The 22,568-nt window shown below is 48.9% G+C and overlaps 1 protein-coding gene across 2 annotated transcripts in view; it reads left to right on the top strand.

The window, feature by feature from the left end:
- The first annotated feature begins 4,475 nt into the window (after window positions 1-4,475).
- Window positions 4,476-22,568, top strand: part of LOC121595404 (lateral signaling target protein 2 homolog) — a 47,760-nt gene continuing 29,667 nt past the window's right edge. Inside the window, exons 1-3 of one of the 2 annotated variants that reach the window (XM_041919349.1) lie at window positions 4,476-4,690; window positions 6,061-7,851; window positions 15,214-15,727. In XM_041919349.1, coding sequence (XP_041775283.1) covers window positions 6,290-7,851; window positions 15,214-15,727 — 2,076 coding nt within the window. In that variant the 5' untranslated portion in view covers window positions 4,476-4,690; window positions 6,061-6,289. The remainder of the gene's footprint in view (window positions 4,691-6,060; window positions 7,852-15,213; window positions 15,728-22,568) is intronic. The other variant, XM_041919348.1, reaches the window with a different exon arrangement.

Consider the following 22,568-nt stretch of genomic DNA (forward strand, 5'->3'; position numbering starts at 1 on the left):
AAATTGTGTGGGAGTAGTGTGTGTACGCTCTTGGTAGGGCACTCTTGGCACACGCCGCTCCGCCCTGTTTCCACGGCAAATACGGGAAGCGACGGCAAGAGATGATCCGCGAGCGCCTCGCTGGGTGTGTATCGTGAGACAATGCATTAATCAAACTACAAACCTACCAACACTGTGCGTGTGTGTTTGTGTGTGGTCAGTTAGAAGGAGAAAAGTTGTAAATGGCGCAGTGTTTTGCAATTTGTTTTTGGGCAGATTCAGGCTGAAGATTGGTAGAAAAGGGAGAAGAATCGTAGAGTGATGATGGTTATTAAAATTTCAAAGATAAAAGCTAGTTTTCAGGGTGAGAACGAAATGTGGAGATGAGATGCGAATGATTTCCTGGAGTTATTACTAAACGTCGTATAAACCGGTATAGAGTGAGTTAGAATTTAGGAAGGATCAACAAGAAGAACCAAGTAGAGATCCTGGAAATAATTCGTTCATTGGACTATTCAACGTCCTCTTTCGATTGTTCAACCATCCAATGTACTTTGATGATTCCTTTCGCTCAGTTATCAGTAATGCGTTTTGGCATCATTTTTGAAATTGTGAGTGTTGAGATCAAGTATAGTATACATAGGGAATCAAAAAATGTTATGATCTTTTTCAGGTTTAGATTTGCAAAGAATACGGTTAATGTCCTTCATGACTAATTCACACGCCGTCTATTTTCTCAGAATTTGTTATTTGAAGTGTCTAATCGATCCTTGGGCAGGCTTCAGATATATCCAGGATTACTTCAGACTGCCAATGATAACTCCATAATCAACGCATTCCAAGAACCGAGATGATCATATTGGGTCCTGAGGTGTCACATAGAAGAAAGAGAAACCTGCTCCATTGTTGGAGATCCTTACTGTTTGGCATCTTCAGATACATTATTGATGGAATCTAGACAAATTCTGATTTAATCTCCAAAACCTTGGGTGGTTTGTTTGAGGCATTCCAAAGTCATATTATTTTGACTTATTGAACATGTAGAATTGCTGGAATAGTTACATCACAACTCGATCAATTCATTCACATAAGATCTCTTCAAGGCTCCAATTCATTCTTCACCACCTCTACCACGAATACCAGGCGAAATTAAAGCAATGTATCCTAGAAAGTATTAACTTCCTATTAGAACTGTCACTCAAACGTCCCGCGAGCTTTCTCCAGCCACACCCAGCATGTCGTCGTCGGCGTCTTCCTCCCCATCCTCCTTACGGTGGCGTTTAGACGGGTGTTATTTTTAGCTGCAACGCTTTTTTCCTTCCCGCTCCGCTCTGCTGCCGCCCATTCTTCCTGACAGTCAATTTATTACGCCGAGCTGTTGTGCGTCTCTTGCAGAACAGATCCGGGAACGATTTGCGTGTGCGATTAAATCGGCCGTCTTCCTGCGAAGCGGAACTTTCCTCGCTGGTTTGGTTGTGCCCGATTTGATTTCCTTTGCCCGCGCCGGTGAACGATATGGTCCTCCGCTGGGCACTGCTGGGCACACGGCGGCGTCAGTCGCCGGACAGATAAATTATGCCATCTCCGGTTGCCGGGCGGGACGCTCTTTGGCCTTAGAAAGAGGTTTACAAGGCGGTTCTTTGCGCCCTCGGAAAGTGACCCCCCTCCGGTGTGGGTTAGGCGTTCGGTTGCGGGGGCAAAGTGCGTATGCCGGTGCGGGCGGGGTTATCATGATTGGAAAAGAGAGAAAATTAGTTGCATTTCACTGCGCTGTGCACCCAGCGGGGGAGGGCGCAATTCGTCCAGGGAAACACATTTGCAGCTTGGCTGCGCAATAAATTACTGCGTGTGTGTGCGCTAATCGTTGCATATGACCCTATGCGTGTGCGTGCGTGTGTGCGTGTGTTGAACGGCTAATCGTAACTACATCTGTCCATTAGCTGATCAAGTTCACCACAGGGAACTTCCCGACGCTTCCGAAGGAGATTATCCTCCCGCGAGCAGTGCAGTAGTGTGTGGTCAGCAGCATTTAATCGTGTTCGCTTCAAGGGTGGTTTGCGTAGATCCCTCGTGGCGACGACATACGATACGGTACTGGACCGGGAGGAAGGACCAATTGGCAAACGTGCCCACGTAATGCGCATTAGTGTAGAGAAGGGGGTGGGCTAAAAACATGTGTCCCTGCTACCGTTTACCATCCCCGCGCCGGAAGGCAGTCTAATCGATGCTAAAACGGTGCAATAATGTCGCATCAACCTTCCATCCTTCTGCCCTCCAAGGTGGGTTGTGCCTGTTCGATAACAGCTGCGTTCGTTTGCATTTAATCTTTCGCTTTTCACTTTCCATTGCGTATTGCGTGTTTTAGTTTTTCGATAGAATGAAATGTTTGGAGAAATTGCCAGAAGGCTGTACACCCCCTGCTGAGTGCGCTTATATGAGAGGGTGAGAGGGTGACACTTTTATTGCACACACACACACACGCCGGTAAATGCGATTATCCGAACCTCTATCTCATTCATGGTTCAGTTGCAAAAGCCAAATTGAACTTGTAAGGTTTACGCGCGATAGAGCAAAGGCGCACGTGACGAAGGCGAATATGGCCCGATTAGATTAGGTAGGCGGAGAAGGGAGAGAGAGGTCTGTGCGTATTACTTTTGGATTTATTATTTAGTTGTAAATCATTTGCCTCTGTCTAGTTGTAAGCCTAGCTAATGAAGAGGAGAGTGTTTCTGCTGTGTGACCCTGGGATGAGTTTTATGGGGCCTCCGTTTTTTTCCTTTTTCCCTGCAACAAATGACCGTCCAAAACAAACGACCGTCACACGCCGTGTCGGGGTTTTGTAACGGAGAAAGACACGTCCGACGATGTGTTGTTGTGTGCTATCGGTTCTGAAAGGTAGAGACAAAAACGATTGCCTTCAAAGACAAAAAAAAGAGATGCCTCCAAAAAGGCTCATCGTAAGCTTTATTATTGAAATGCGCACAAGAAAGCCATCATTGTAAACGCATTTGTGTGCATTTTCTTATGTTACATTCTCTCTTTACGGCCTCAGCTTACAACGGCTGGGAGTTCTCAAGTGGATGATCCTGTTGAAGAATATCCTTGCAGGCAATATTTTAGCGTAGGAAATGTCTTAAGCCAGCCTGCGTTTGTTTATTACACTTGAAAAGACCAAACAAAAAACAAAGTCATCAAAAACGATCTTTGAATATTCAGAAGACTGACGATCTCTGTCCGTTTTATTTTGACGTTGACTTCCCTTCCCCAAAAACGTTAAAGCGCATTGGCTGCATTCGCATCCAGAGTAGCAGCAGCGGCGGCGGCGCATTTAACATAGCACGATCGTTCATTCTCCCCCTGTTGTGTGGGTACGTGCAGCGCGTACATAAATCGACGCTGCTGTTGCTGCTGCTGATGATGACGATAATGATGATGCCAGATGATGGTGGCAAAAAAGCGTCAGTAGTGTGTGTGTGTGTGTGGTGGATGGTGAGAGAGTGTGTAGCTTTGTCAGTGGTGCTGCGCATAGCTTTGTTGAGCATAAAACTATGTTGAATGGACAATGGAAATATCATACTCATTGAGAGCAAAGGGTGTTGTTAGAGGACCCCCGATTACCATTACAGTAGGTGACCGCTAACTGGATGTGTTTTAACTGGAGTGCTTTTTAACTGGAGGTTCGCTAACTGGAGTTACTCTCAGTTAACGAACACTTAAACGTCAAAACATGAAACATCCGGAATCTCATGAAGAGAAATTTGTCGCAAATGTGCATTTTTCAAACAAATTTAGGGTCTTTTGCCTACGTTTGCTATTATTTAATGTTATTACACGAATTACTATACTTTATATCAACATAAATGAAAAAAAAGTTTGGTATGTTTATTCCAGTCAACGCCAATCAAAACAATCAATCCATAGAAACGTCACTCCAGTTAGCGAACATTGTTCGTTAACTGGAGCTTGTTTACCTCTCAGTTAGCGGTCACCTACTGTATTTGTAAAGCGTTCCATGTGCGTCTTAATGATGGAAAAGTTTTTCCGTACGAGGCTCGATCTCATGTACATCGTTGTGCGAGTCCCTGTGTCTAGCGATAGCACTATCGAGCTGGTCACCGTTAACCAATTAAAACTGCTACAAAAAGTGTGCTTTTTGTTACGGAGAACTTTTCTCCGCGGAAAAGCAATTACATTGCCAGTTACTTTTATGCTGTTAAAACACATTTTCGTTTTTTAGATGTACGAAAGAAAAAAATGTATATTTTATAAACCACTTCAAGTGCTGTTAAGCTTCATGCTTGAACCTAAATAATTTCAAAGCAAAACAAATGCGTAAGGTTGCTCTCCACTGGAAACGCATCAGCATATTCCCTCCATTCCCATGTGTGTGTGTGTGTTGGTGTGAGATCGCGCTCCTAGCATAGCACACACCCACCAACACAACCTAGCCGAAGCATCGCCGCACACTGCGTTCGCCCAGGGTGCGCGTTCAATTCGCGCTTGACTTTGCTCGTGTACGGTACGGTTGGTCGTGTCTCGTGTGTTGTATTTTTTTACGCAGCAGGCATCGCGATAGAGCCGTGGTCGTCGTAGCCAACAACGTGGGGGGAAACAAACCAGCAAAACGGAGCCCCACGGGGTATAGGAGGTTCCCCCGGTTTGCGCTCTCTAGTGCATGTGTGTATATTGTTTCGTTCGGGTTAATTTATCTGTGTGTTGTTGTTTTTTTGGCAATCTTTCTGTGAAGTGTTAGTTTTTAAGAAATATTTATCCAAAAAACAACGAACCCGGCACGACAAAATAAAAATAGTTGTTTTAGGAAGGGTGTGGGTGGATGGAGTGCAGTGTAGTGTAGGGGAGGGCTACAAACGATAGGGAAGTTTGAAACCCACCCAACCCACCTCTCCCCCATTTTACCGGTCTTTAAGTTCGCACACGTATTTCAAAACCACCGCATACAATCACCGCGCGGCGTTGCCTTGGCGATAGAGGAGCCTGCCCTTTTCGGGGGACGCAGAGCGTTTGTGTGCCATTTTGTGTGCCAAGAACCCTTCCCCCCGGATAACCCGGCCACTTAATCGCGCTCGCGTGTGTTCTAGTAGACGATTTTTCGGAAACATGCCTGCCCAAAAACACAAACCCCGCTACGAATGATAATGTGTGCGCCAGAATCTGGCGCAAGGTGTTTTTCTTCCGTTTGCTTGGTTTTTTTTTTAAGGTTCCTCCTAAAGTGATTGGCCGCAAACCCTTAACGGCAGGTGTGTCTGTGCTTCCCCCGTCTTGTTGCAGTGAGAAGAAGTGCGCTTTCTCGTCGTCATTCGGAATAGTTGCGTCGGGCGCGCGCGCGCGGCACGTTTAAGTCCTTCCCTTTTCCGTGGTGGTTTTTGTCTTTCGGGTTCGCTCTTCTCTCTCTCCACTGGTTCGGTTCTCTCCCTTTACACGTTTCGGGAAAGTAGGCCGCCTTGGAGTGCAGTTTACAGCCGGTGTTTGTATGTGTGTGTGTGTGTTGCGTTGTGCAGAGGCTTGTATGTATGTCAAGCACACGGTGGCGATGGCCCCAAAAAAACACGGTCCGACTCCCTAGTCCCTTTTCCGGGCGTGAAGATGGACCACCACCAGGTCCGGAAGATGACCAGAGGGAAGGGTATGCGAGATTGAAAGTGAGCTTGAAAGTGCGATGATGTCTGAATGTGAAGGTTCTATTCCCCCTTCAAAAACCTGTCCTCGTATGGCAGGCAGACCAGGTTGATCAATGGTGGTGTGTACAGTGCGTCACGTTGAGCAGTCGTCTTTGTGTGAATTGATATTGATATACCACCACCAGTTCTAAAATCCCGCTAAAACGTGCCCCTTCGCTTAACGAGCTTAGTCAGCTGCCTGCCAACGGGTACAACACAGCAAGTAACGAAACACGTCAGCCCAGGAACGCGCGGTACACCGCGGTGGGAGTTGATTGGAGGTCGTTTAGCGGGTGTTGCTGTGGAGTTTGTTGTGCGCGCGTTGGTCTAGTGATATGATGGGCATTAATGGTTATCGAGGTGTGATGAATGCTAACGAGCGGTAATTCTCTTCTCCCTTTAGTGTAGAGTGTGTGCATCGCAGAGTAACTTGATCGTAACTCACGTACGTGTTCAGCTGTGTTAGCGGAGTGAATCATGTGATCTATCTACCAAGTTGTGCGCGATCGGGTATACACGTGTAAAGTGAAATAATTCATAGTTTGTGTGTGTGTGTGTTAAAGAATAGAGCAAATAGAGGCGAATATTGAATCAAAACAGGTCGTAAAAGTGTGTCCCTAAGCAAGTGGAGCATGTTGGGGATAAGCAAGAAGCCGGGTCCTCCGGTGCCGCCGCGCCCGAGTGCGGCGGCCGTTGCAACGGCCCTTGCAAAACAGCGCGAAAACTCGCCCTCTCCAAATGGGGCCCCAAGACCATGCAATCCGACCGGGATGATGACCGGCATGGCCACCTTAAAGCCGCCGCATCCGGGCCGCACCGTCGTGTACAAGTCGCCCGACTTTGATCCTCCCCCGCAGGCAAGAAATCGAACGCACCAGCTGCAGGAGTCGTTGCAAGGATCGCCCAACCTAAGCACGAAACGGAACGCGATCTATCACGAAAGTCCGGCCCAAAGCCCGAAAGCGGCCGAGCGACATCTACCGTCCGGCGGGGTGATGTATCGATCCACCTGCAGCATCGTGGAGATCAACACCAGCCCGAGCACGTCCGGGTCGAGTTCGGTGTCGACCTCGCCGGTTGCTACCCTTCAGAAGCCGCCCACCGATCCGCAGAAAGGCTCCACGGGCATTGCTCCGGTGGCGCGAAGGCGCATGCGAAATGGTGACTCCCACTCGAGCGAAGGATCGGCCGACACGACGAAGTCGTCGTCGTCGTCCGAGGTGATCATCATCAATGGTGGATCGCACGGGAGCAGCATCAGTCTGCGCAGCGGTGCACCACCACCATTGTCGTCCCACGAGGATGGCCACGGCAAGGCGTCACTGGGCGGCAGCGAGTGTGACAGTGGAACGGAGCGGGGCGATAGCTCCGGATCGTGTGCCTCGGCCGGCAGTACGCTTGAGCGCGAGAACAATATGAAGAATCTCGAGGGCGGCAAGAGCAGCAGTCACTTTACGGAAATCATTATCGGCTCGAACCAGAGCAGTACGGTGGTGCGCAGTGGCAGCAAGCCGAATATTGCGGGCCCCGCGACCAGCAGCAACAGTACTGTGATACGATCGAGCTCGATCCGTTTGCCAATCACGGCGTCGGCGGCCGTGCCACCGTACCATCGTCCCGAGCCGGAGGGCGGAGAGCATGTACAACCGTCGAGTGATAGCCGTGGAACTGGAGCCTCGAGTGCAGCAACGGCGGGTAACATTGCCAAGTCTCAATCAACCACAACGCTCGATCCGGCCACGCTCGACTCGAAGCTGAGCGAGAAGAAGTTTGCCTTCCACGAGCTGCTCATATCGGAGCTGACGGCGATGCGGCAGAAGCAGCAGGAACAGGAGCAGACAAAGCTGCAGTCCAAGACACAGGAGAAGAGCGTCGTGAAGGGTGCGGATGACGACTGCCCGACGGCGAACGGGGTCGATCTGGCGAAGATTAATCGCCGGCAGCGGTGTCCTTCCGAGCGCCGCTCGTCCGGCAGCGAGACGGAAACGACGACCCCGAACGGGACGACGGGCCGGCAGGCGAAGATACGCACCGCCGACTGGATCGAGGTGGGCGATAACGGCAAGCAGGTGGTGCTGTCCAGCTGCCAGATCAGCCTGGAAGACTCGGGCATGGAGGACGAGGAGAAGCTGGACGATGCGTCGTCCGGGGTGGGCGACTCGTGGGACAGCGTCAAGGAAGATGCAGAGGAACGGTGAGTCAAGGTTATATGTTGCTGCTGTTGCAGTGGTGTCGTTGTCGTTTGATAAGAGTACACCCGGGAACGTGACCCCCGGGACTCGGGGGAATGAGACGGTGGTGATTCAGAGGGTGTTTTGGAGTTCCACCCCTAAGGGGCTTATCGGGGGTTTTGTGTGTGTGTTTGGAAATGGTGATAGATGCCTTCGGGGGGAGGAGGGAGTTTGGAAAGGATGTTCCAACAGAGTGATGATATACCCCGGCCGTGGGTCGTGGGTATCATCTGTTTGTTTGCCGCTTATCTTTGCGTTTATGGCAGTGATAGGGAAGTTGTGATTTTTGTGAACGGTGGGCGATAGAATCGGCGGGAAAGGGTGCTTTATTAGCTACTTGAGATAAAGTTTTATGGACGCACGGGGGGCGCACACTTTTATGAGCTCTATGAGCTTTTCGGCGCTTGGTGCGATAGTAAATACAGCTCTATTAAAGTAAGTAGCAAAGTTGCTGTTTGTCACTGGGGCCTTCACTTGTTGAGGGTTTAGGTTGGAAGAGTGAGGAATTGGATTGTGTCCAATGTTACTCTCTAGAATTCAAGCCAATCTTCTGAACAGTCAATATTCAATGTCGTCCAATGTCTTCAGAATATTGCTTCAACAATCTTGGAGTATGGAATGGCATTGAATTCTTAAATTCTATACGACCCTCTAGAATTCAACAACTTCTGAACACCCAATGTCCAATGTCTCGAAAGTCATGTTCCAGCCATTTCAAGGTCCAATATCTTCCATTGGAGCACGAAATATGATAAAGAATGGAAAGTTTTATATCGCAAACCCGTCGTTGGAAACATCAATTCTGAAAAAAACTCGCCACAGAGTTGTTGTCCATCGTAAGTAGAGCATCGATTTCCCCGTTTTTTTTGCGTGATGTTGGCCTGTGGTGTCCTGACCCTTCGGAAAAGTAAAGTCGAACATGAGAGTCACTGGTTTTGCTGTTTATATGCCCACGTTGTCCATGTAGACTCCCAGAGCGGCTGTCAGCTCAGCGTTGGAGCGCTCGATCGGACAAAGTACGCACACCTTTTTTGGGCCCATAAATTACAACCTTGCTTGTAATAAGTTGGCGTCGATCGTCGTTTTGATCAGAACGAACATGTGGAGCAGCAGCAGCAGCACACACACACCTGAAGTGGCCGAACCGTTGGTGAATGTATTTATTTTATAGATTATCTGCATGCATGTTGTGGCGTGGTGTGCGTATGTGTGTTGGGGGAAGGGCCTAGATTACTTTGGTGACCTCCGAAAGCTCTGGGGCTTGGGCAAGAACGAGCGGAGCGTGAGTGAAATGCGTCGGATATGCACGAAAGACCCACACGGGACGGTGGTGGTGGTGACGGTTATTTCCGCCGCCATTAATTTCCCCCACTGTTTGTGCGGTCATTTGGTCGGTGTGTGTCTGTGTGTGTTAGTGTCTGTTTGATGGTAGATGCGGCATGATCATGCAAACCTACAATGGGCCACCACATACACACACTGGCTTGTGAGCGGTGGCTAATTGTGTGCGAGACTTGATCGATTGTGTTTTCTGCCATAGCAGCGTATGACATTGAACTGCGATCGTCGATTGTGCCTCTCTGGCTGCGGGCGGTGTATTGCAAGGTCTTGTCCAAATTGTTGGAACGCTTGTTAAGGCCCCCCTCCCTGGGATGCACAACGGAATGTAGAACGTGACAAAGCGACAATTCTACCCAACACAGACTCCTCGCCCAAAACGAGCGCCGAATAGTGTTTGGTTCGTTATGTTGTTTGTTGCTGGCGCATCTGACCGTTACATCGTGCTGCTGCATACTGCACCGGAAACAGATACACACACTCACGCGGTAATGATGTCGCGGCCTGATGCCGATGCTCATCTTGGAGGCGGGGCGCGCGCATTGTGTTTCGCTGTGCACGACCGTTCCGTTAGAAAGAACCCGGCAAAAGCATAACCGCGGCGTCTGCAGAAAGAAAGTCACGGCACGGCGTGAAGATGTAGTTACAGCGCTCGATCGGAGGGGAGGGGGGGCGGTGGTTGAGAGTGTTGTTGCTCTAGCGCAGCACCATTAGCAAACACCCCGGATGTACATGCGCGCGACGACCTGCTGTCATTCAACCCAGTTCTCAGGTACCTACCACCACCACCACCACCACCACGCCGCGATTATGTGCTGCAGCAAACCGTGGTTGCATAATGCACCACTGCGCCTTAATGCAAATGTAACTGTGAGTGCCATTTCTGTGCGGCGCACACTTGTTCAAATGGAACGCCAAACCCTTCCCCGTGTTCGCGGTACTTCTGGAGGTCCCGAAGGTTTTGTGTGTGTGTTTGCGACCAGAAAGATCTGGTTAGCGGTCGTGCAAAACCCGCTAACGAGCGCTTGTTTTCTGTGGTGTATCTGGAATGTGAACAGATGGGGGAGGAGAGGTTTATGTGTCGTCGTGTTGCCGGTTGACTGTCATGTGTCCGATGGTGGTTCCAATAATTCTACACACCGTGAAAGCCGCAATGGCATGGAATGTTAACAAATCCAGCAAGTTCTCAATGGTCGCAGCCGCGGCAGCATCTTCGCCCGGTGATAGATACACGTTCCAAATTGTCCAAAATGATGCCCACGGAAAGAGGTCGTCTCGGTTTTTATTTATCTCGTTCCACAATTTCTCGATTCCGCCTTCTTCCCAGGTGTTGTGTTGTGTGTGTTGGGTGGTTAAGGTTCTGTTGTAACTTTGGTGATTTATGGATAATCACCATCACCAAACGGCATTGCCATCTGGCAGCTGGGATTTCTCTTCTTGTCTGAGCTGCTCTGCTGCTTCTTGCCGGCGATGTTGTAATTCAGAGCAGTGCAGAGTCTGTGGTCCCAGTTTTCTTCATCGCTTCAAATCGCTTCCAGATATTAACATTCTGCAAAATACGACTCTACGTGGCTACTACATGATCTGCTGCTTGATGATCATACACCCAGTGGGTCCCAATTGGAAGACGAACGTGAGACAAACACACAACCGTGTCGAAAACGGCCGGACGTCACATCCGGTATGCTTCGAAACGTCGTCGATTCTGGAGATATGAACGCCATGAAAACTGGACGGTGTTAATTTACGCAAAAAAGCAGCTTCAAAAACACCTCTCAGGCCGTGTGCGCGTTACACAGGAAATCAAACAAGTTTTTCGACGAAGGGAGGAGAGATGCGTGTGAGAGATCGGAACATCTTTGACCTAGATTTGTTTGTGGACGACAAGCTAGTTAAAAGATTGGACTGTTTATTGAGGCATTCCGGTGAGGCCTAGCAGTTGATCGAACACGTTAAGATATTTGTCCGGACATCCGGCAGAGGCCTCTCCATTGCAGGTACGACACTTCAAACATCATCAGCTGTTCTTGATCGGTACAGATGACGCGCAAACAAACCTGTTGGCAAGTGTCCTTTCTGGTCCAGTTTTTGGGGGAAAACCGTTGGTCATTAGCAATGCATTAAGAGCACAACAAACACGCAAACCAACCAACTTCCCTGGGTGTCTGGGAATGCGAACGACCACAGTGCAGAGAAGCGGCGTGACGATCAAGATCGTTTGAACTTGAAGTGGAGTAGATTAGATCGGACATTAAGAGGACCACCGCGCGTACTGTCTCACAACCGGTGGTGCACTGGTTTGGGGTGTGGACCGTTACACCGTGGTGCTGTGAGCCGTTGTGCGAAAGCCTGCCATGGTGTCAGACCAGCCCAGACGAAGAACCGGAAGATGTATGGAAATTTGATCATCTTGAAGGTACGGGTTTCCGTTAAGCTATTTTTGCGCGTGCGTGTGACGCTTTTGGAGATAACGATCGCACGATGGGAAGAACGGGGGGAGGAACCTGCCATGCCGTGTACAGCGGAAGAAGCTGATGGGCTAATCTTGGACGTTTTTTAGTGCGGAATTGAGGTCAGCGAAAAAAGGGGAACAGAATATTCAGGAAAAAGAGTCGATTTGTGGTGAAGATGTTTCGATAATGAATATCTGGCTGTTCTTGTGTGTGTGTTCCATAATTTTCTCCATCGGCATATTCTCGGCCTTAATTACAGGTCTTCTTCAGAAATGGTAACTCCAAAGGAAGCATCTTGTGCGGGCAGCAGAGGGTGGTGCTCTCGCTATCTTTTGCATAATAGTGTCTGCTCCCTTTCTACATTTTTTCACTCTTCACAGTTCGCTTTTGCGTGCTGCTGCAAACGCTTTTCTCTGTAGGTCCTCCCTCGCACACACACACACACACGGTCTGTTTGTTAATCGTTTGCATAACGTACGTTTAGAGGGTGGAGGCGTCTTCTTAAAACTAAAGTCTAATTTAACTGCCGCTCCGCGGCGAGTTAAGCTACAAAATATGGTTTGCGTGAGCGTGTGCGGGCCCGCGCAAACGTGTAAAGCTCAGTGCGCGACGACCCTATTACCGCCGGTCTCCGTGCAGTGCGGCGCTTCAGCAATAATATTGCGCACGTTATATATCGGCCCGGACGGGGGTTAGTTGGGTGAAAATAATAAATTTCCTAAACTGTTCGGTGCGCTCTTGCGTCTTGTCTCGGGCTGGTTGCGTGCAGTGCCGACTTTTACTCTGCTTACGCTTTTGAGCTGGTGCCGGCGCAGCGCGCCACAGCTACCTCGGCGATTAGCGATAATGACCCGGAAATTGGTGCGTTTCGATTAGCAGCACAGAGCAGCACCGATCGCTTGCTTGGGCAGCTTCGTCCCGAAAAGTCTAGATAAGACCCTTTCTGCAGACGCAAGAGTAATCGATGGGGGGCCGGCCAAGCCGCCGTCGCCGCCGCCATAGTTGCGTGGCACGATTAGAGCAAACAGGATGAGAAATTGGCCAGCTTAACAGGCGATCAATCGATCGTGTGTGTGTGTGTGCGTGCACTGGGGTTCGGGTTTCACTTGCACCGCATGTTGCACGCATCCCTTGGAATGGTTTGTCGATGTCTGGAAGGAGGGCCCGTGAAGCACTACACACTGCACTGCACTTGGCGTTGGATCATAACGTGCTAATATCGGTCCCATTAGCGCACGAACGATTGGCCTAAAGAAGGGGGGAGGTGAACGAGAGACGAGTGCCTAGTTTGCATAAGACAATTTGTCCAGTGTCAACAGCGTAATCGTCGCCATCTCTCGCCCGACAGTTTCGATATGGAGGTCCGCTAGGTTGTCCACCATCCACACTGCCGTCGTCGTCGTCGTCGTCGCAATCGCGCGATGCTTGTCAGCTCAAGGCAACAAGAGACACAGACACTCCAGCCAGCAACCTGCATTGCATTCCCATTCATTGGGCGTTGGGGGCAGGGAAAGGGAAGTGGTAGAAGGTATCTGTATCTAATCCCGGTTGGTAGTTGGTAGCGCCTGCCAATTCACCGAAAATTCCGCCCGCAGGCAAAAGTGTGAAGTGTGTGTTGTGTTGGTGAAGCCACATAGCCGTAGTCACAACCGTGGCTAATCGTAGGCACGCTTTTAGGTTACGATGAGATTCGATCGCCATGTTAGTCTGTGCTTATTTTTGGCACCGATCTGTATCTGTATCGCCCGACACACTGCGTCCTCTCCCCAGCTCCATAGACGCACCCGGTGGAGCTAATTGATTTCGAGCGGTTTTTTCTTTCTCTCCTTCGGCTGCATTGGAATCTAGATTTGGTGATTGAGATCAGGAATCTAGGCAGGCTAGGACGTAAATGGTCCTAGTTTTTCGGAGCTGGCGCTCCGGCAGTAGCCCGTAACGGGCTCTCGGGAAGTTGTAAATCGTTTGGTAAGATTACTTCGGTAGAAGGGGGATGGGGGAAGGGTGTCCATAACGATGGAGCTTTCGGCACGCACGCTGCTCGGAGCAATGTTTCAACACCTCTGGAGGCTTGGGGACACAGCGCTGCCGCGCCCCGTCCGTCGTTATGGTTCGATGATCGCTCGTTAGGAGGTGCGCGATTGGGTACGCTTGAGACAGGAAAACAATCGTTGTTTGCTCCCTGGCGGTAAATGATGTAATAATATGTGCAGAACGGAGCTACCAGTGCCTGTCTGGACCCACTCCAACCACTCCAAAAAATGTAGGCCGGAATCGAAAGGCCGGAGGAGAAAGGTGACCTCAAGAAGTTGGTTTTGTGGGCGATAGGACGATCCCAGGCGGGAGGGCGGACTAGCTGATCGTCAGCGGAAAAGAAGGAGGATGAATGGATGATCTTCGGCACCATCTCTTTGGGATAAATTGCGGGGCAGAGACGACGACGACCCCAGGGCCTGAATGCTCCAATCGCGGTACTCTACACGCCAACAGACATTCACAAAGCTCTCTTCCCTCCGGAAACGATCGCGGGCTTTCTTCTGGTTTGCCTCCAACCCCCGAAGTCCCCCGCACGCGGGTGTACGGTGGCATTTCGATTGCTTTGTGTGGTCGTTTTGGGTGGATGAGCATAGCGGAGAGGGCGTCTATTACGCGGTTCAACGCCGAGGTCGCCGTGTGCGTTCCTGGTGCGCTCCGGGTGTCATCTGCTTTTTCTGGTCGGGAAAGGAGACATAGGCGGGAATGTGGAACGCACGGGCGGGTAATGAGCGTTCTTTTCTAGGTCGCCACCGAGTAATTGGGTACACGATGGGCTTTCCTTTGTTTGTTCGCATTGTTGGAATTCGAATTGCTGGAAAATTGAAGTGTCTGTCAGAGCAGAAGGAAGGATGAAAGGGCAGAAGCTTCGATGCTTCGAATATGGGGGGAAAAACTGGGATTGGAGGAGTAGTGACCTGGTCTGGCTAAATTGCGTGTTTTCTGTTGTAAGTGCAGATTTGTATCGCCACGATGAGAATTTCGGTTGTGACGAATTTTTTCGGGGTTAGCTCTGGGAGTTAGTGGAACGTCGAACTCTAGATCTGGCATGGGATTGTTTTCCGTCAACCGAAACCAAAGTGTGTGGGTGGTGGGGATAGTTGTCGAGGAGTTTGACACATTTAGTTGGGGGAGGTCGAACTGTTAATTTTGGCATGTTTGATGAACTTGGAAGTGGGAGAGAAGCTACTTGACCTACCGAACAAGACTTGAGGGGAGGTTTCTAATTGTTTCGGTCGTTTCCTTTGTTGGGAATGTGGCGAGAAATGTTAAACTAAATGGAAGAGGAATGGAAACATTAATGAAGTAAATTAGATCATTCCGATGAGAATGGTGATGGATCGCGAGATAAAGCATTGATGAGTTCTGGAATCGTTGTGTCTGCAAATGGTTCAATTATTGGAGACATTTTCATATTTTTTCCACCTTAAGTGAGACATTTCTCAGACAAAATTCCTTCGTACTGTTATCTATATTGTCTTCTTCTTCCTTTCCTCTTTGCAGCATCATAATGTCGCTACCCGGACTGCCGCCGCTGCCCAAGAGCCTCAGCGGCTTCGATCTCGCCGGCATGCAGTTCCAGTCCCAGCACCACCACCACCAACACCATCACCAGCAGCAGCACCATCACCAACATCAGCAACATCCAGCCCAGCATAATCCACACTATCCTCCAACGCACCACCAGTCCGCCCATCACGCGCATCCGATGCAGCAGCCGTCCTACCACGGGACGTCACCGCACCCGTCCAGCAATCTGCCACCGTCCTCCCAGTCGCCCGCCCTCAACCACCATCACACGAACCCGTTCATACCGATGGTCGGGCCGGCCGGACTGCTGCACGGCGGGGACAGTTTGGCATCGCTCGAAAGCGCCCAGCAGCGGGGACACTCGCCGGTCAGCAGCACGTTGTCGGGGGGAAGCAGCAGCGGGCGGAAGGCATCACCCCAGCCGGGCGTGGGACCGGCGTCAGCGTCAACGTTGGACACCCAGTTGGCGATTCTGCGACGTGAAATGGTAAGTTTCCAAGAGGAGTTGTCCTTGCAACTGGCTTTGAATTTTGCGCTTTATTTTGTGATTTTAGATGCAATGTATTTAAAAAACAATCTTTTTGGAGGAGAACACATGAATCGATGGGACTGAATGGATATTGAATGTTTTGCTAACGTTCGCTTGAATGGTGGTCACCGTTTGCCGCCAGCGAATCGAACCCAACAAATACCCCTGGACACGGTCCAATTTTAATCGGGGTCAGTACAACGGGGTTTGAATGTGGATCGTCGTCGATCGAAAACTGCATGCGTCATGATGGAGTAATTTACGAACCCTCCCCATCCCCCTCGATGATGGCTCAGCACAAAACTGAAGGTTCGTCGTGTTGGGCTATTGTTGGGCGGTCGGTTGGAATGAATGGAGCGAACCTGCGGATGTCCTTGAGCGGTTAAGTTTTTGCACCCCGATCTATGGGAATGAATTTCTACACAGAGCTTCAGACAAGACCAGAAAATGCCATTCTTGGGCCCTCTAGTAATGTGTGATATACTTTGTTTCATTGCATTAGACGCTTCTCTTGGACGCCGGTTTATGAAGCTGAATTTCGCACGAAACCCATCGAACTCAGCGTGTCGATGCCAGGCGTTTGCAGCAAATCCCGCCTGAGCAGTTGCAGCAATTGCTTTCGAATGGGAAAGTTGTCCACGGCGCACGGTTCATCTTGTCAGGTGGTGAGGAAAAATGTGCCACAAACGCCAAGGGGAAAAGTGTGATGTCCGTGGTGGCACACTAATGTCTTCGCAGGCAGCCAGGCACGGGTCGAATTGGTTAGATACTTTCTTTTAGTTTTGTGCACCACCGCCGGATTGATTTGTCCGGATCGGGATGGACCGCGGGAAGGATTGACACGGAGTAGAGGAGGCTCCACGGTCGCGGGGGTGGTAGATCGATCGATCCGTTACGGAAGCTTTCGGTGCGAATTGATTTAACGTTAATGTTTGTTTTAGATTTATACGGTATGTGGGACTTTTCATTTTCGATCGCATTTAATGTTGGTTTTTGATCAAATTTCGTCGTCGGTTTAATTGATTACGCACACACACACACTGTGTAGCTTCCCCGGTGCAAGTAAGCGAAAGAGAATGGTTCGATCGTTAGCGTCGTAAGTCGTTTTGCAATATGAAAGGCGAAAAGAAAAGCGCGTGTGCTTCGCTAATGGGGCTGGAATTTGATGAAAATATTGTTTTGCGACATCTTCGCCGTACAAAAGAGAGAGAGAGATAAATAGGGCAAATGGTTATTGCGATGATTTGCTGCCTTTAGTTGTGATTTTGTGTTGAGTGCACAGGCAGCTTCTAACGATCCTCCCGTGCGAGCTGGTCAAGCGGCAACACATTTACGGCCCCGCTAGATGATTGGTTGCTGGCAGAACGCTAAACTCCTCTGCCCCGCTTGGTTTTATGAGACATCCGGAGCGAGCACAAGCTTGGCAGACATAAAATGCACATAAAACAATGATTGAACGGTCGCTCGCAGCACAACGCAGTAGTGACAGCGTCGTTACATGGGACTGCATCCGGTCGGACGGAAGAAAGCGGCTGATGTTTTCCACTTTACGACCTGCCAACGCCGTCCCAAAAGGCGCTGAAGAAGTCATACTCCTCCCCCTCTCCGGTGTAGTTGGGACGGAAAAGTTCATGTCCTTTGTGATTTGTTTTACGAGGGGACATGAAGCGAATTTTGCGTAATTTTCATCCCACACCACCGATGCGTCGTCATCATTAATGCGAATAAAATTGTACAATTGGACATTATTGTGGTCCATCGAGCACAGGAGAGGCATGTATGTAACAGTTCGCTTACGCGTGCTTCTTGCAGTGCGCCGGAAATGAGTTTTAATTTCCGATCATGATGGTCGGATCGATTCCGCACCACACTCTACTCTCTTCCATGCAGCCTTCTGGTATTTTGCCCGTTGGCAACGCGAGGCCTCGCGCGAGTTCGACATTTTTGACCTAATTTTGTTTGAACTGACAGCAGGGAAAGGGAAACTCCTTAGCTCTTTGTCTCTCTGTCTCCCTTGCGTACTGGCATTGATGAGAAAAAACGGCTGACGAAGCAGCTGGACTGTGTACGCGGCAGCGGCCAAGATGCGCTCCGAACGGCGGATGGGACGTCGTCGCGCAGGGAAAATAAATAAACTTGACCATCGGTTCAGCTTCCGGTCCGGATTCTTCCGTGGCAGCAGGCAGCATGAGTGCAATGGAGCGAATGCACATTCGGCTGCACATTTGTATCGTGTTTGCTGGTTAGCTGCTGGCGTATTGGCTGTGCGTTGCTGTTGTGTTTGTAAACTGATCTCGTTTGCGCGGGAAGTAAACAGTCGCGAACCAAGCGTGTGTGTTTATTTAGTTTTGCGAGTGCGTTTTGATGTGGTTGGGCAATCCGTTTTGGGGGTGGAATTCGTGAACAACATTCTGTCTGTGATTGATGATTGTTTATCAGTGTTATGAAAGCATAAAAAGGTGACAATTGTTTTGATCGCTTTTTTAACAAAACATTTATATTTGGGTTATGTAAACATTCCGTACGAATTGAGCGCAATATTTTGATTGTTTTTTAAATAGCAATTTCTTTAAGATTGTTCAACCAACCAACACAATTCAAAAAGCACGCTTAATCTATTATAATAAAATCACTCAAAACATTTAAGCACCATTTATGTTGGCGTTAGCGAACGCAAAAGTATCACTGTAAAGAGAGGATAATTCGCGCCTGCCCAAAAAGCACCGAAATGATCGAAATCAATCGCAACAATCCTACCCCGACCTGTGTCAGCTCTACCTCCAGAGGCTAAACGATCGGTGTGAGAAAGCAATCGCATCTACCACGGGGTAGCAATTCCAGGGGCCTCCTGCCATATTTATTATCGATTATTATTGCCAATTTTGCTTCGGCGCACCGATGATTTTTCACGCACGCGATCGCGAATTCGTCTCGAAGCAGCACTCCTCCCCTTCCCTTCGAGACTGCTGGTGCTGCTGCTGCTGTTGAAATCGGAAAAATGCACAAAGGTAAAGGTGTAACATTTTACAACACAAAAATCGCTCACAGAGGAGGAAAGCCGATTGAAAAAAGGAGAAAAAGAGCAAAGATCACGCAATGCCATTGGAACTGTGTGGTGGGGGCTTATGATCGCAGACTTCTTGGAATGAGATTGAACGAGATGGAATAAATGCACCCGTGCTCGGTAGCTAATGGTTCCACTTTGGTGGGTTAAGTTGGTGCAGGGCTTAAGGGGGGGAGGAAGAAAACATAACACAGAATGCTCTGATCTCTCTCTTCTGAGGTACGATCGGGATTGGGTTCTGTGGAAAGCAGTACGCCGGGGGGGAGGAGATGACTATTAGCAGGTGCACTCGAGCGCAACCGAGAAGGAGGAGGAGGAGAAGAGGAAATACGGCCACTTTTTCTTCACAATTTAGAACACCGAAACCGAAGGGGGAGAGTTTTCCGCCATGAAAATTCCTTCATCCTACACGCCACGCTGGGGCCCCTTTTCGTAAGGCAATTCAATCGTGGAGTGAAGCAAAACAGTCAGTTTGGCTGCTCTGGAAACGAGGGAACAAAACCGGGGGAGTGTAAAGAAATAAAGGGGTTTCCCTGCTTTCGATCTCACTCTCTCCACCGGCAACGTAACTTAATACTAACAGCGCACAGGCTTAGTTCGTTGAATTACATTTTCATAAAATTATCATTAAAAAAGAAAACGTAATCGACAGGAAGTCAGCCACTGGAACGGAAAAAAGCGGACGTTGTGGTGGGGGGGGGGGGGGTGAGGTGAGGCGGTTCTAAATGGAAAAAGCCGAAGCCGTTGTTGTTTTTGTTGGTGGCGCGGTGGAGCATATTATTCTACCCATCATCGGGTAGAATGAGAATGACGTTTGGAGGCCTTTTTTTCTGTTCGCTTCAGTCGTCGGAAGACCACACAATGTTGTACGATGTCGCGCAGTCAATGCCCTTTTTGTGCGCGCTGTGTAGGAGGGTGTGTGTGTGCGTGTTGCTGTCTTTTTCAGTTTGTACCTTTTTGCGGCTACGACCTTAGAACAATCGCGGGAAACAAAAGAAACTGACTGATGACTGGTGAGAAAGTTGTTGCTCATTGATTTATGATTCGTGTGTCATAAAAAAACACACACAACAGAGCATGATTATGTTTTCCTATTGCATATGAAATGAAAACGTGAGTAGAACGTGTGCTGCGAGTGCCTATTCTCTTTTTTATTATTTACAAAACAATCGCTCGAATTGTTTAAGTTTTACGACTTAATTAAAGAGGGCTATGTGACGCTTACGAGCAAGACCAGAATGGGAATCGTTTGTAGAGAAGTTCTGAAGAGCTAGAAGTACATTTTGAAGTTCCTTCCTCTGTGTTCTTCACGCGCTGTGGAGGTCATTTAGAAGACGTTCTTTAGCTGGTTTCCAATCGTGTACACTCAAACTAATTGAAGAGTCTAGTTGTTTGGCACAAACAAACGCAAAAAAGAAGAAGCTCTAAAGCTTATTTTCTTCTGCTTGCCAGAAACTGCTTGAGCAAATCTCTCTCGCTCTCTTCGCATCGTTAATGTTCTTCAACCTGCGCACTTTTTGTTTTTGAAGGCTATCGAAGCGGAAACGGCTCTTGAAACGACTCGTGCAATCTCCTCGTGTGGATGAATGCCACAGCCTCTCCAGCCAAAGTGAGTCACTTTCGCGCATGACTCATGTGCTGTTCGACCTGCTGGCTGTGCGTGCGTGTGTATCTTGTTGAGCCTTTCAATTCGCACATTTTTTTCAAGTTTATGAGAAGGAAGAGGTAAAGTGTTGAAGATAAAAAAAACGAGCCAATGATGTGTCGTCTTGCGCGCTTGCCGCTGTGTAGATCGTTCCATTTGAGGGTAGATAGTGATTTTGCAAAAATGCATAACACATCTCCAGAACGCGCGCACAAACCTGTTGAGCGAGGAAGGGTTGTGCACATTCCTGAACGAACATGAAGCCGGCCGACGAGCCCACGATCTGAACAGTCTGGTTGCGTTGAAGTGTGACTCACGTTAGGGAGGTGTACGTGTCCAAGTTCATTGCTGATCATCATCATCGTACTGGGAAGAGATCAATCGAGCCTATCTGAGCGTATCGTGGTTTCGAGCCTTCTTGTAGAACCAGACGTACGTACGTACCAACAAACGCTCGTGACTCATCATTTACTGTGGTCGCGTTGTTTGGGTTCTTCAAACTCAGCAACGGAACCTCTTTTCCCCCTCGTTGCCGATGCACGAACCGGAAGAAATCGGACACTGAAGGTTGTAGAGAAGGAGAAAGAGATCAGCGCTGCAGGTGCGCCTGCAAGATCTCCAATGAACGGAGTTGGTCACGGAATTGGACCACAAAATCCGGACCTCAGCACGAATCTCAATAATCTGATTCGATATTCTTTGCCCCCCCCCCCCCCCGCATCGTGCGGCCTTGAGTGTGGAAAGAAGGGGGGATGGGGCTGTTTGAAGCTTTCACGTCGTGGTTCGGTTGGCGCTTTTCAAACGGGGCTCAAGATATTACGTATGCAACGAGTGTGAAACATTTGATACACCTCTCAGAGCGTTTCAGTGTTCAATTTCTTGGAGGTGATCATTCTCCAGCTTTGGAGAAGTATTGTGTACGATCGGCACGACGCTTTCCGGAAGGGCGAAACGGAAGAGGCATTGGATGTTCTTGCCTGCTTGCTTTTGGTGCATGAAATGTTCATATTCTCTATTGTAATCATGGCTTTACATCGGTGGTTAGAATTTGACACGTTCCGTGCAGCCAGCAAATCGAGCGTCTAAACAGCTCGTCGACGATCGTGACGCACAGGGAAGGCAGGTTGTAATACCTGCGTGCTAATGAGACTGACTTGGTTTGCCCCTATTGTGGGTGATTCCAGAGCGACGGTGTTACTTTTACACCTTTTCTCGGCATTGAAATTAGCATCAAGTCACGATGTTCTTGGAGGGACGTGTTTCTTTTGGGTTGTTATTACACGCCTTTCAATGTAACGGGACATTGGACAACTCACGAAACTTCTATAAGCTATCTTTGAAGCATTTTTTGTTGATGTAAGAAGTTATTTTTTTGTAAGGCTCACATCAGTAACACATTCTTGCATAGTAACTGGTTGTGTTTATCTTCTTCCCTGGACAAATAGAGACTGCTAAACGGGAAGATTAGATGTTCAGATGAGAGGTAATGTGTACGACACACGTGTGGTACCGTTACCGTCCGCCCAGTACCTCATCCGTCCATCAATCAGGCCGTTGAATGTAAACCACACCGGAGAAACTGCTGGACCCTGCCCGATAGTGGTGATGGAATAACGGAATGATGCTGTCCTGAAAGGATAGCAATCAAATGGGGCCCCTTAATGAGGTGTAGCGAGTAATGATGCTGATAAGACATCGACGATACACGGAAGTACTTACGAAGATCAAGTGTCTTGGCTCTTGTTTGTTGGAAAGGGGGCATCAGTTCAAGATGTCTAGAAGTTGTTCTAGAGTAAGATCTCGCTAGATCGCTCTTGCGGAGGTTGAAGTCTTCAACAACTCTTCAATAACTCCCTACCTTCATCATCATTGTTAAAGAGGTTATCATTAGTGTCTGATGATGCAAAAGCTGTTCGCTTCGTGTTTGATGTAACCCGCAGCGGGCATGAGTCTCCGAAGCTTTCGATACCAAAACAAACACGTTGAAGAGCTTGTTTGTGTTTAACGCAAGCATCCTAGAACTGTTTGGAGCATTGATTATTTAATCTCATTTTGAACGATCACGCTTTGGATCTGTATTGAAGTAAAAG

This window comes from Anopheles merus, chromosome 3R, assembly GCF_017562075.2.
Source record: "Anopheles merus strain MAF chromosome 3R, AmerM5.1, whole genome shotgun sequence".
Taxonomy (NCBI): Eukaryota; Metazoa; Arthropoda; class Insecta; order Diptera; family Culicidae; genus Anopheles; species Anopheles merus.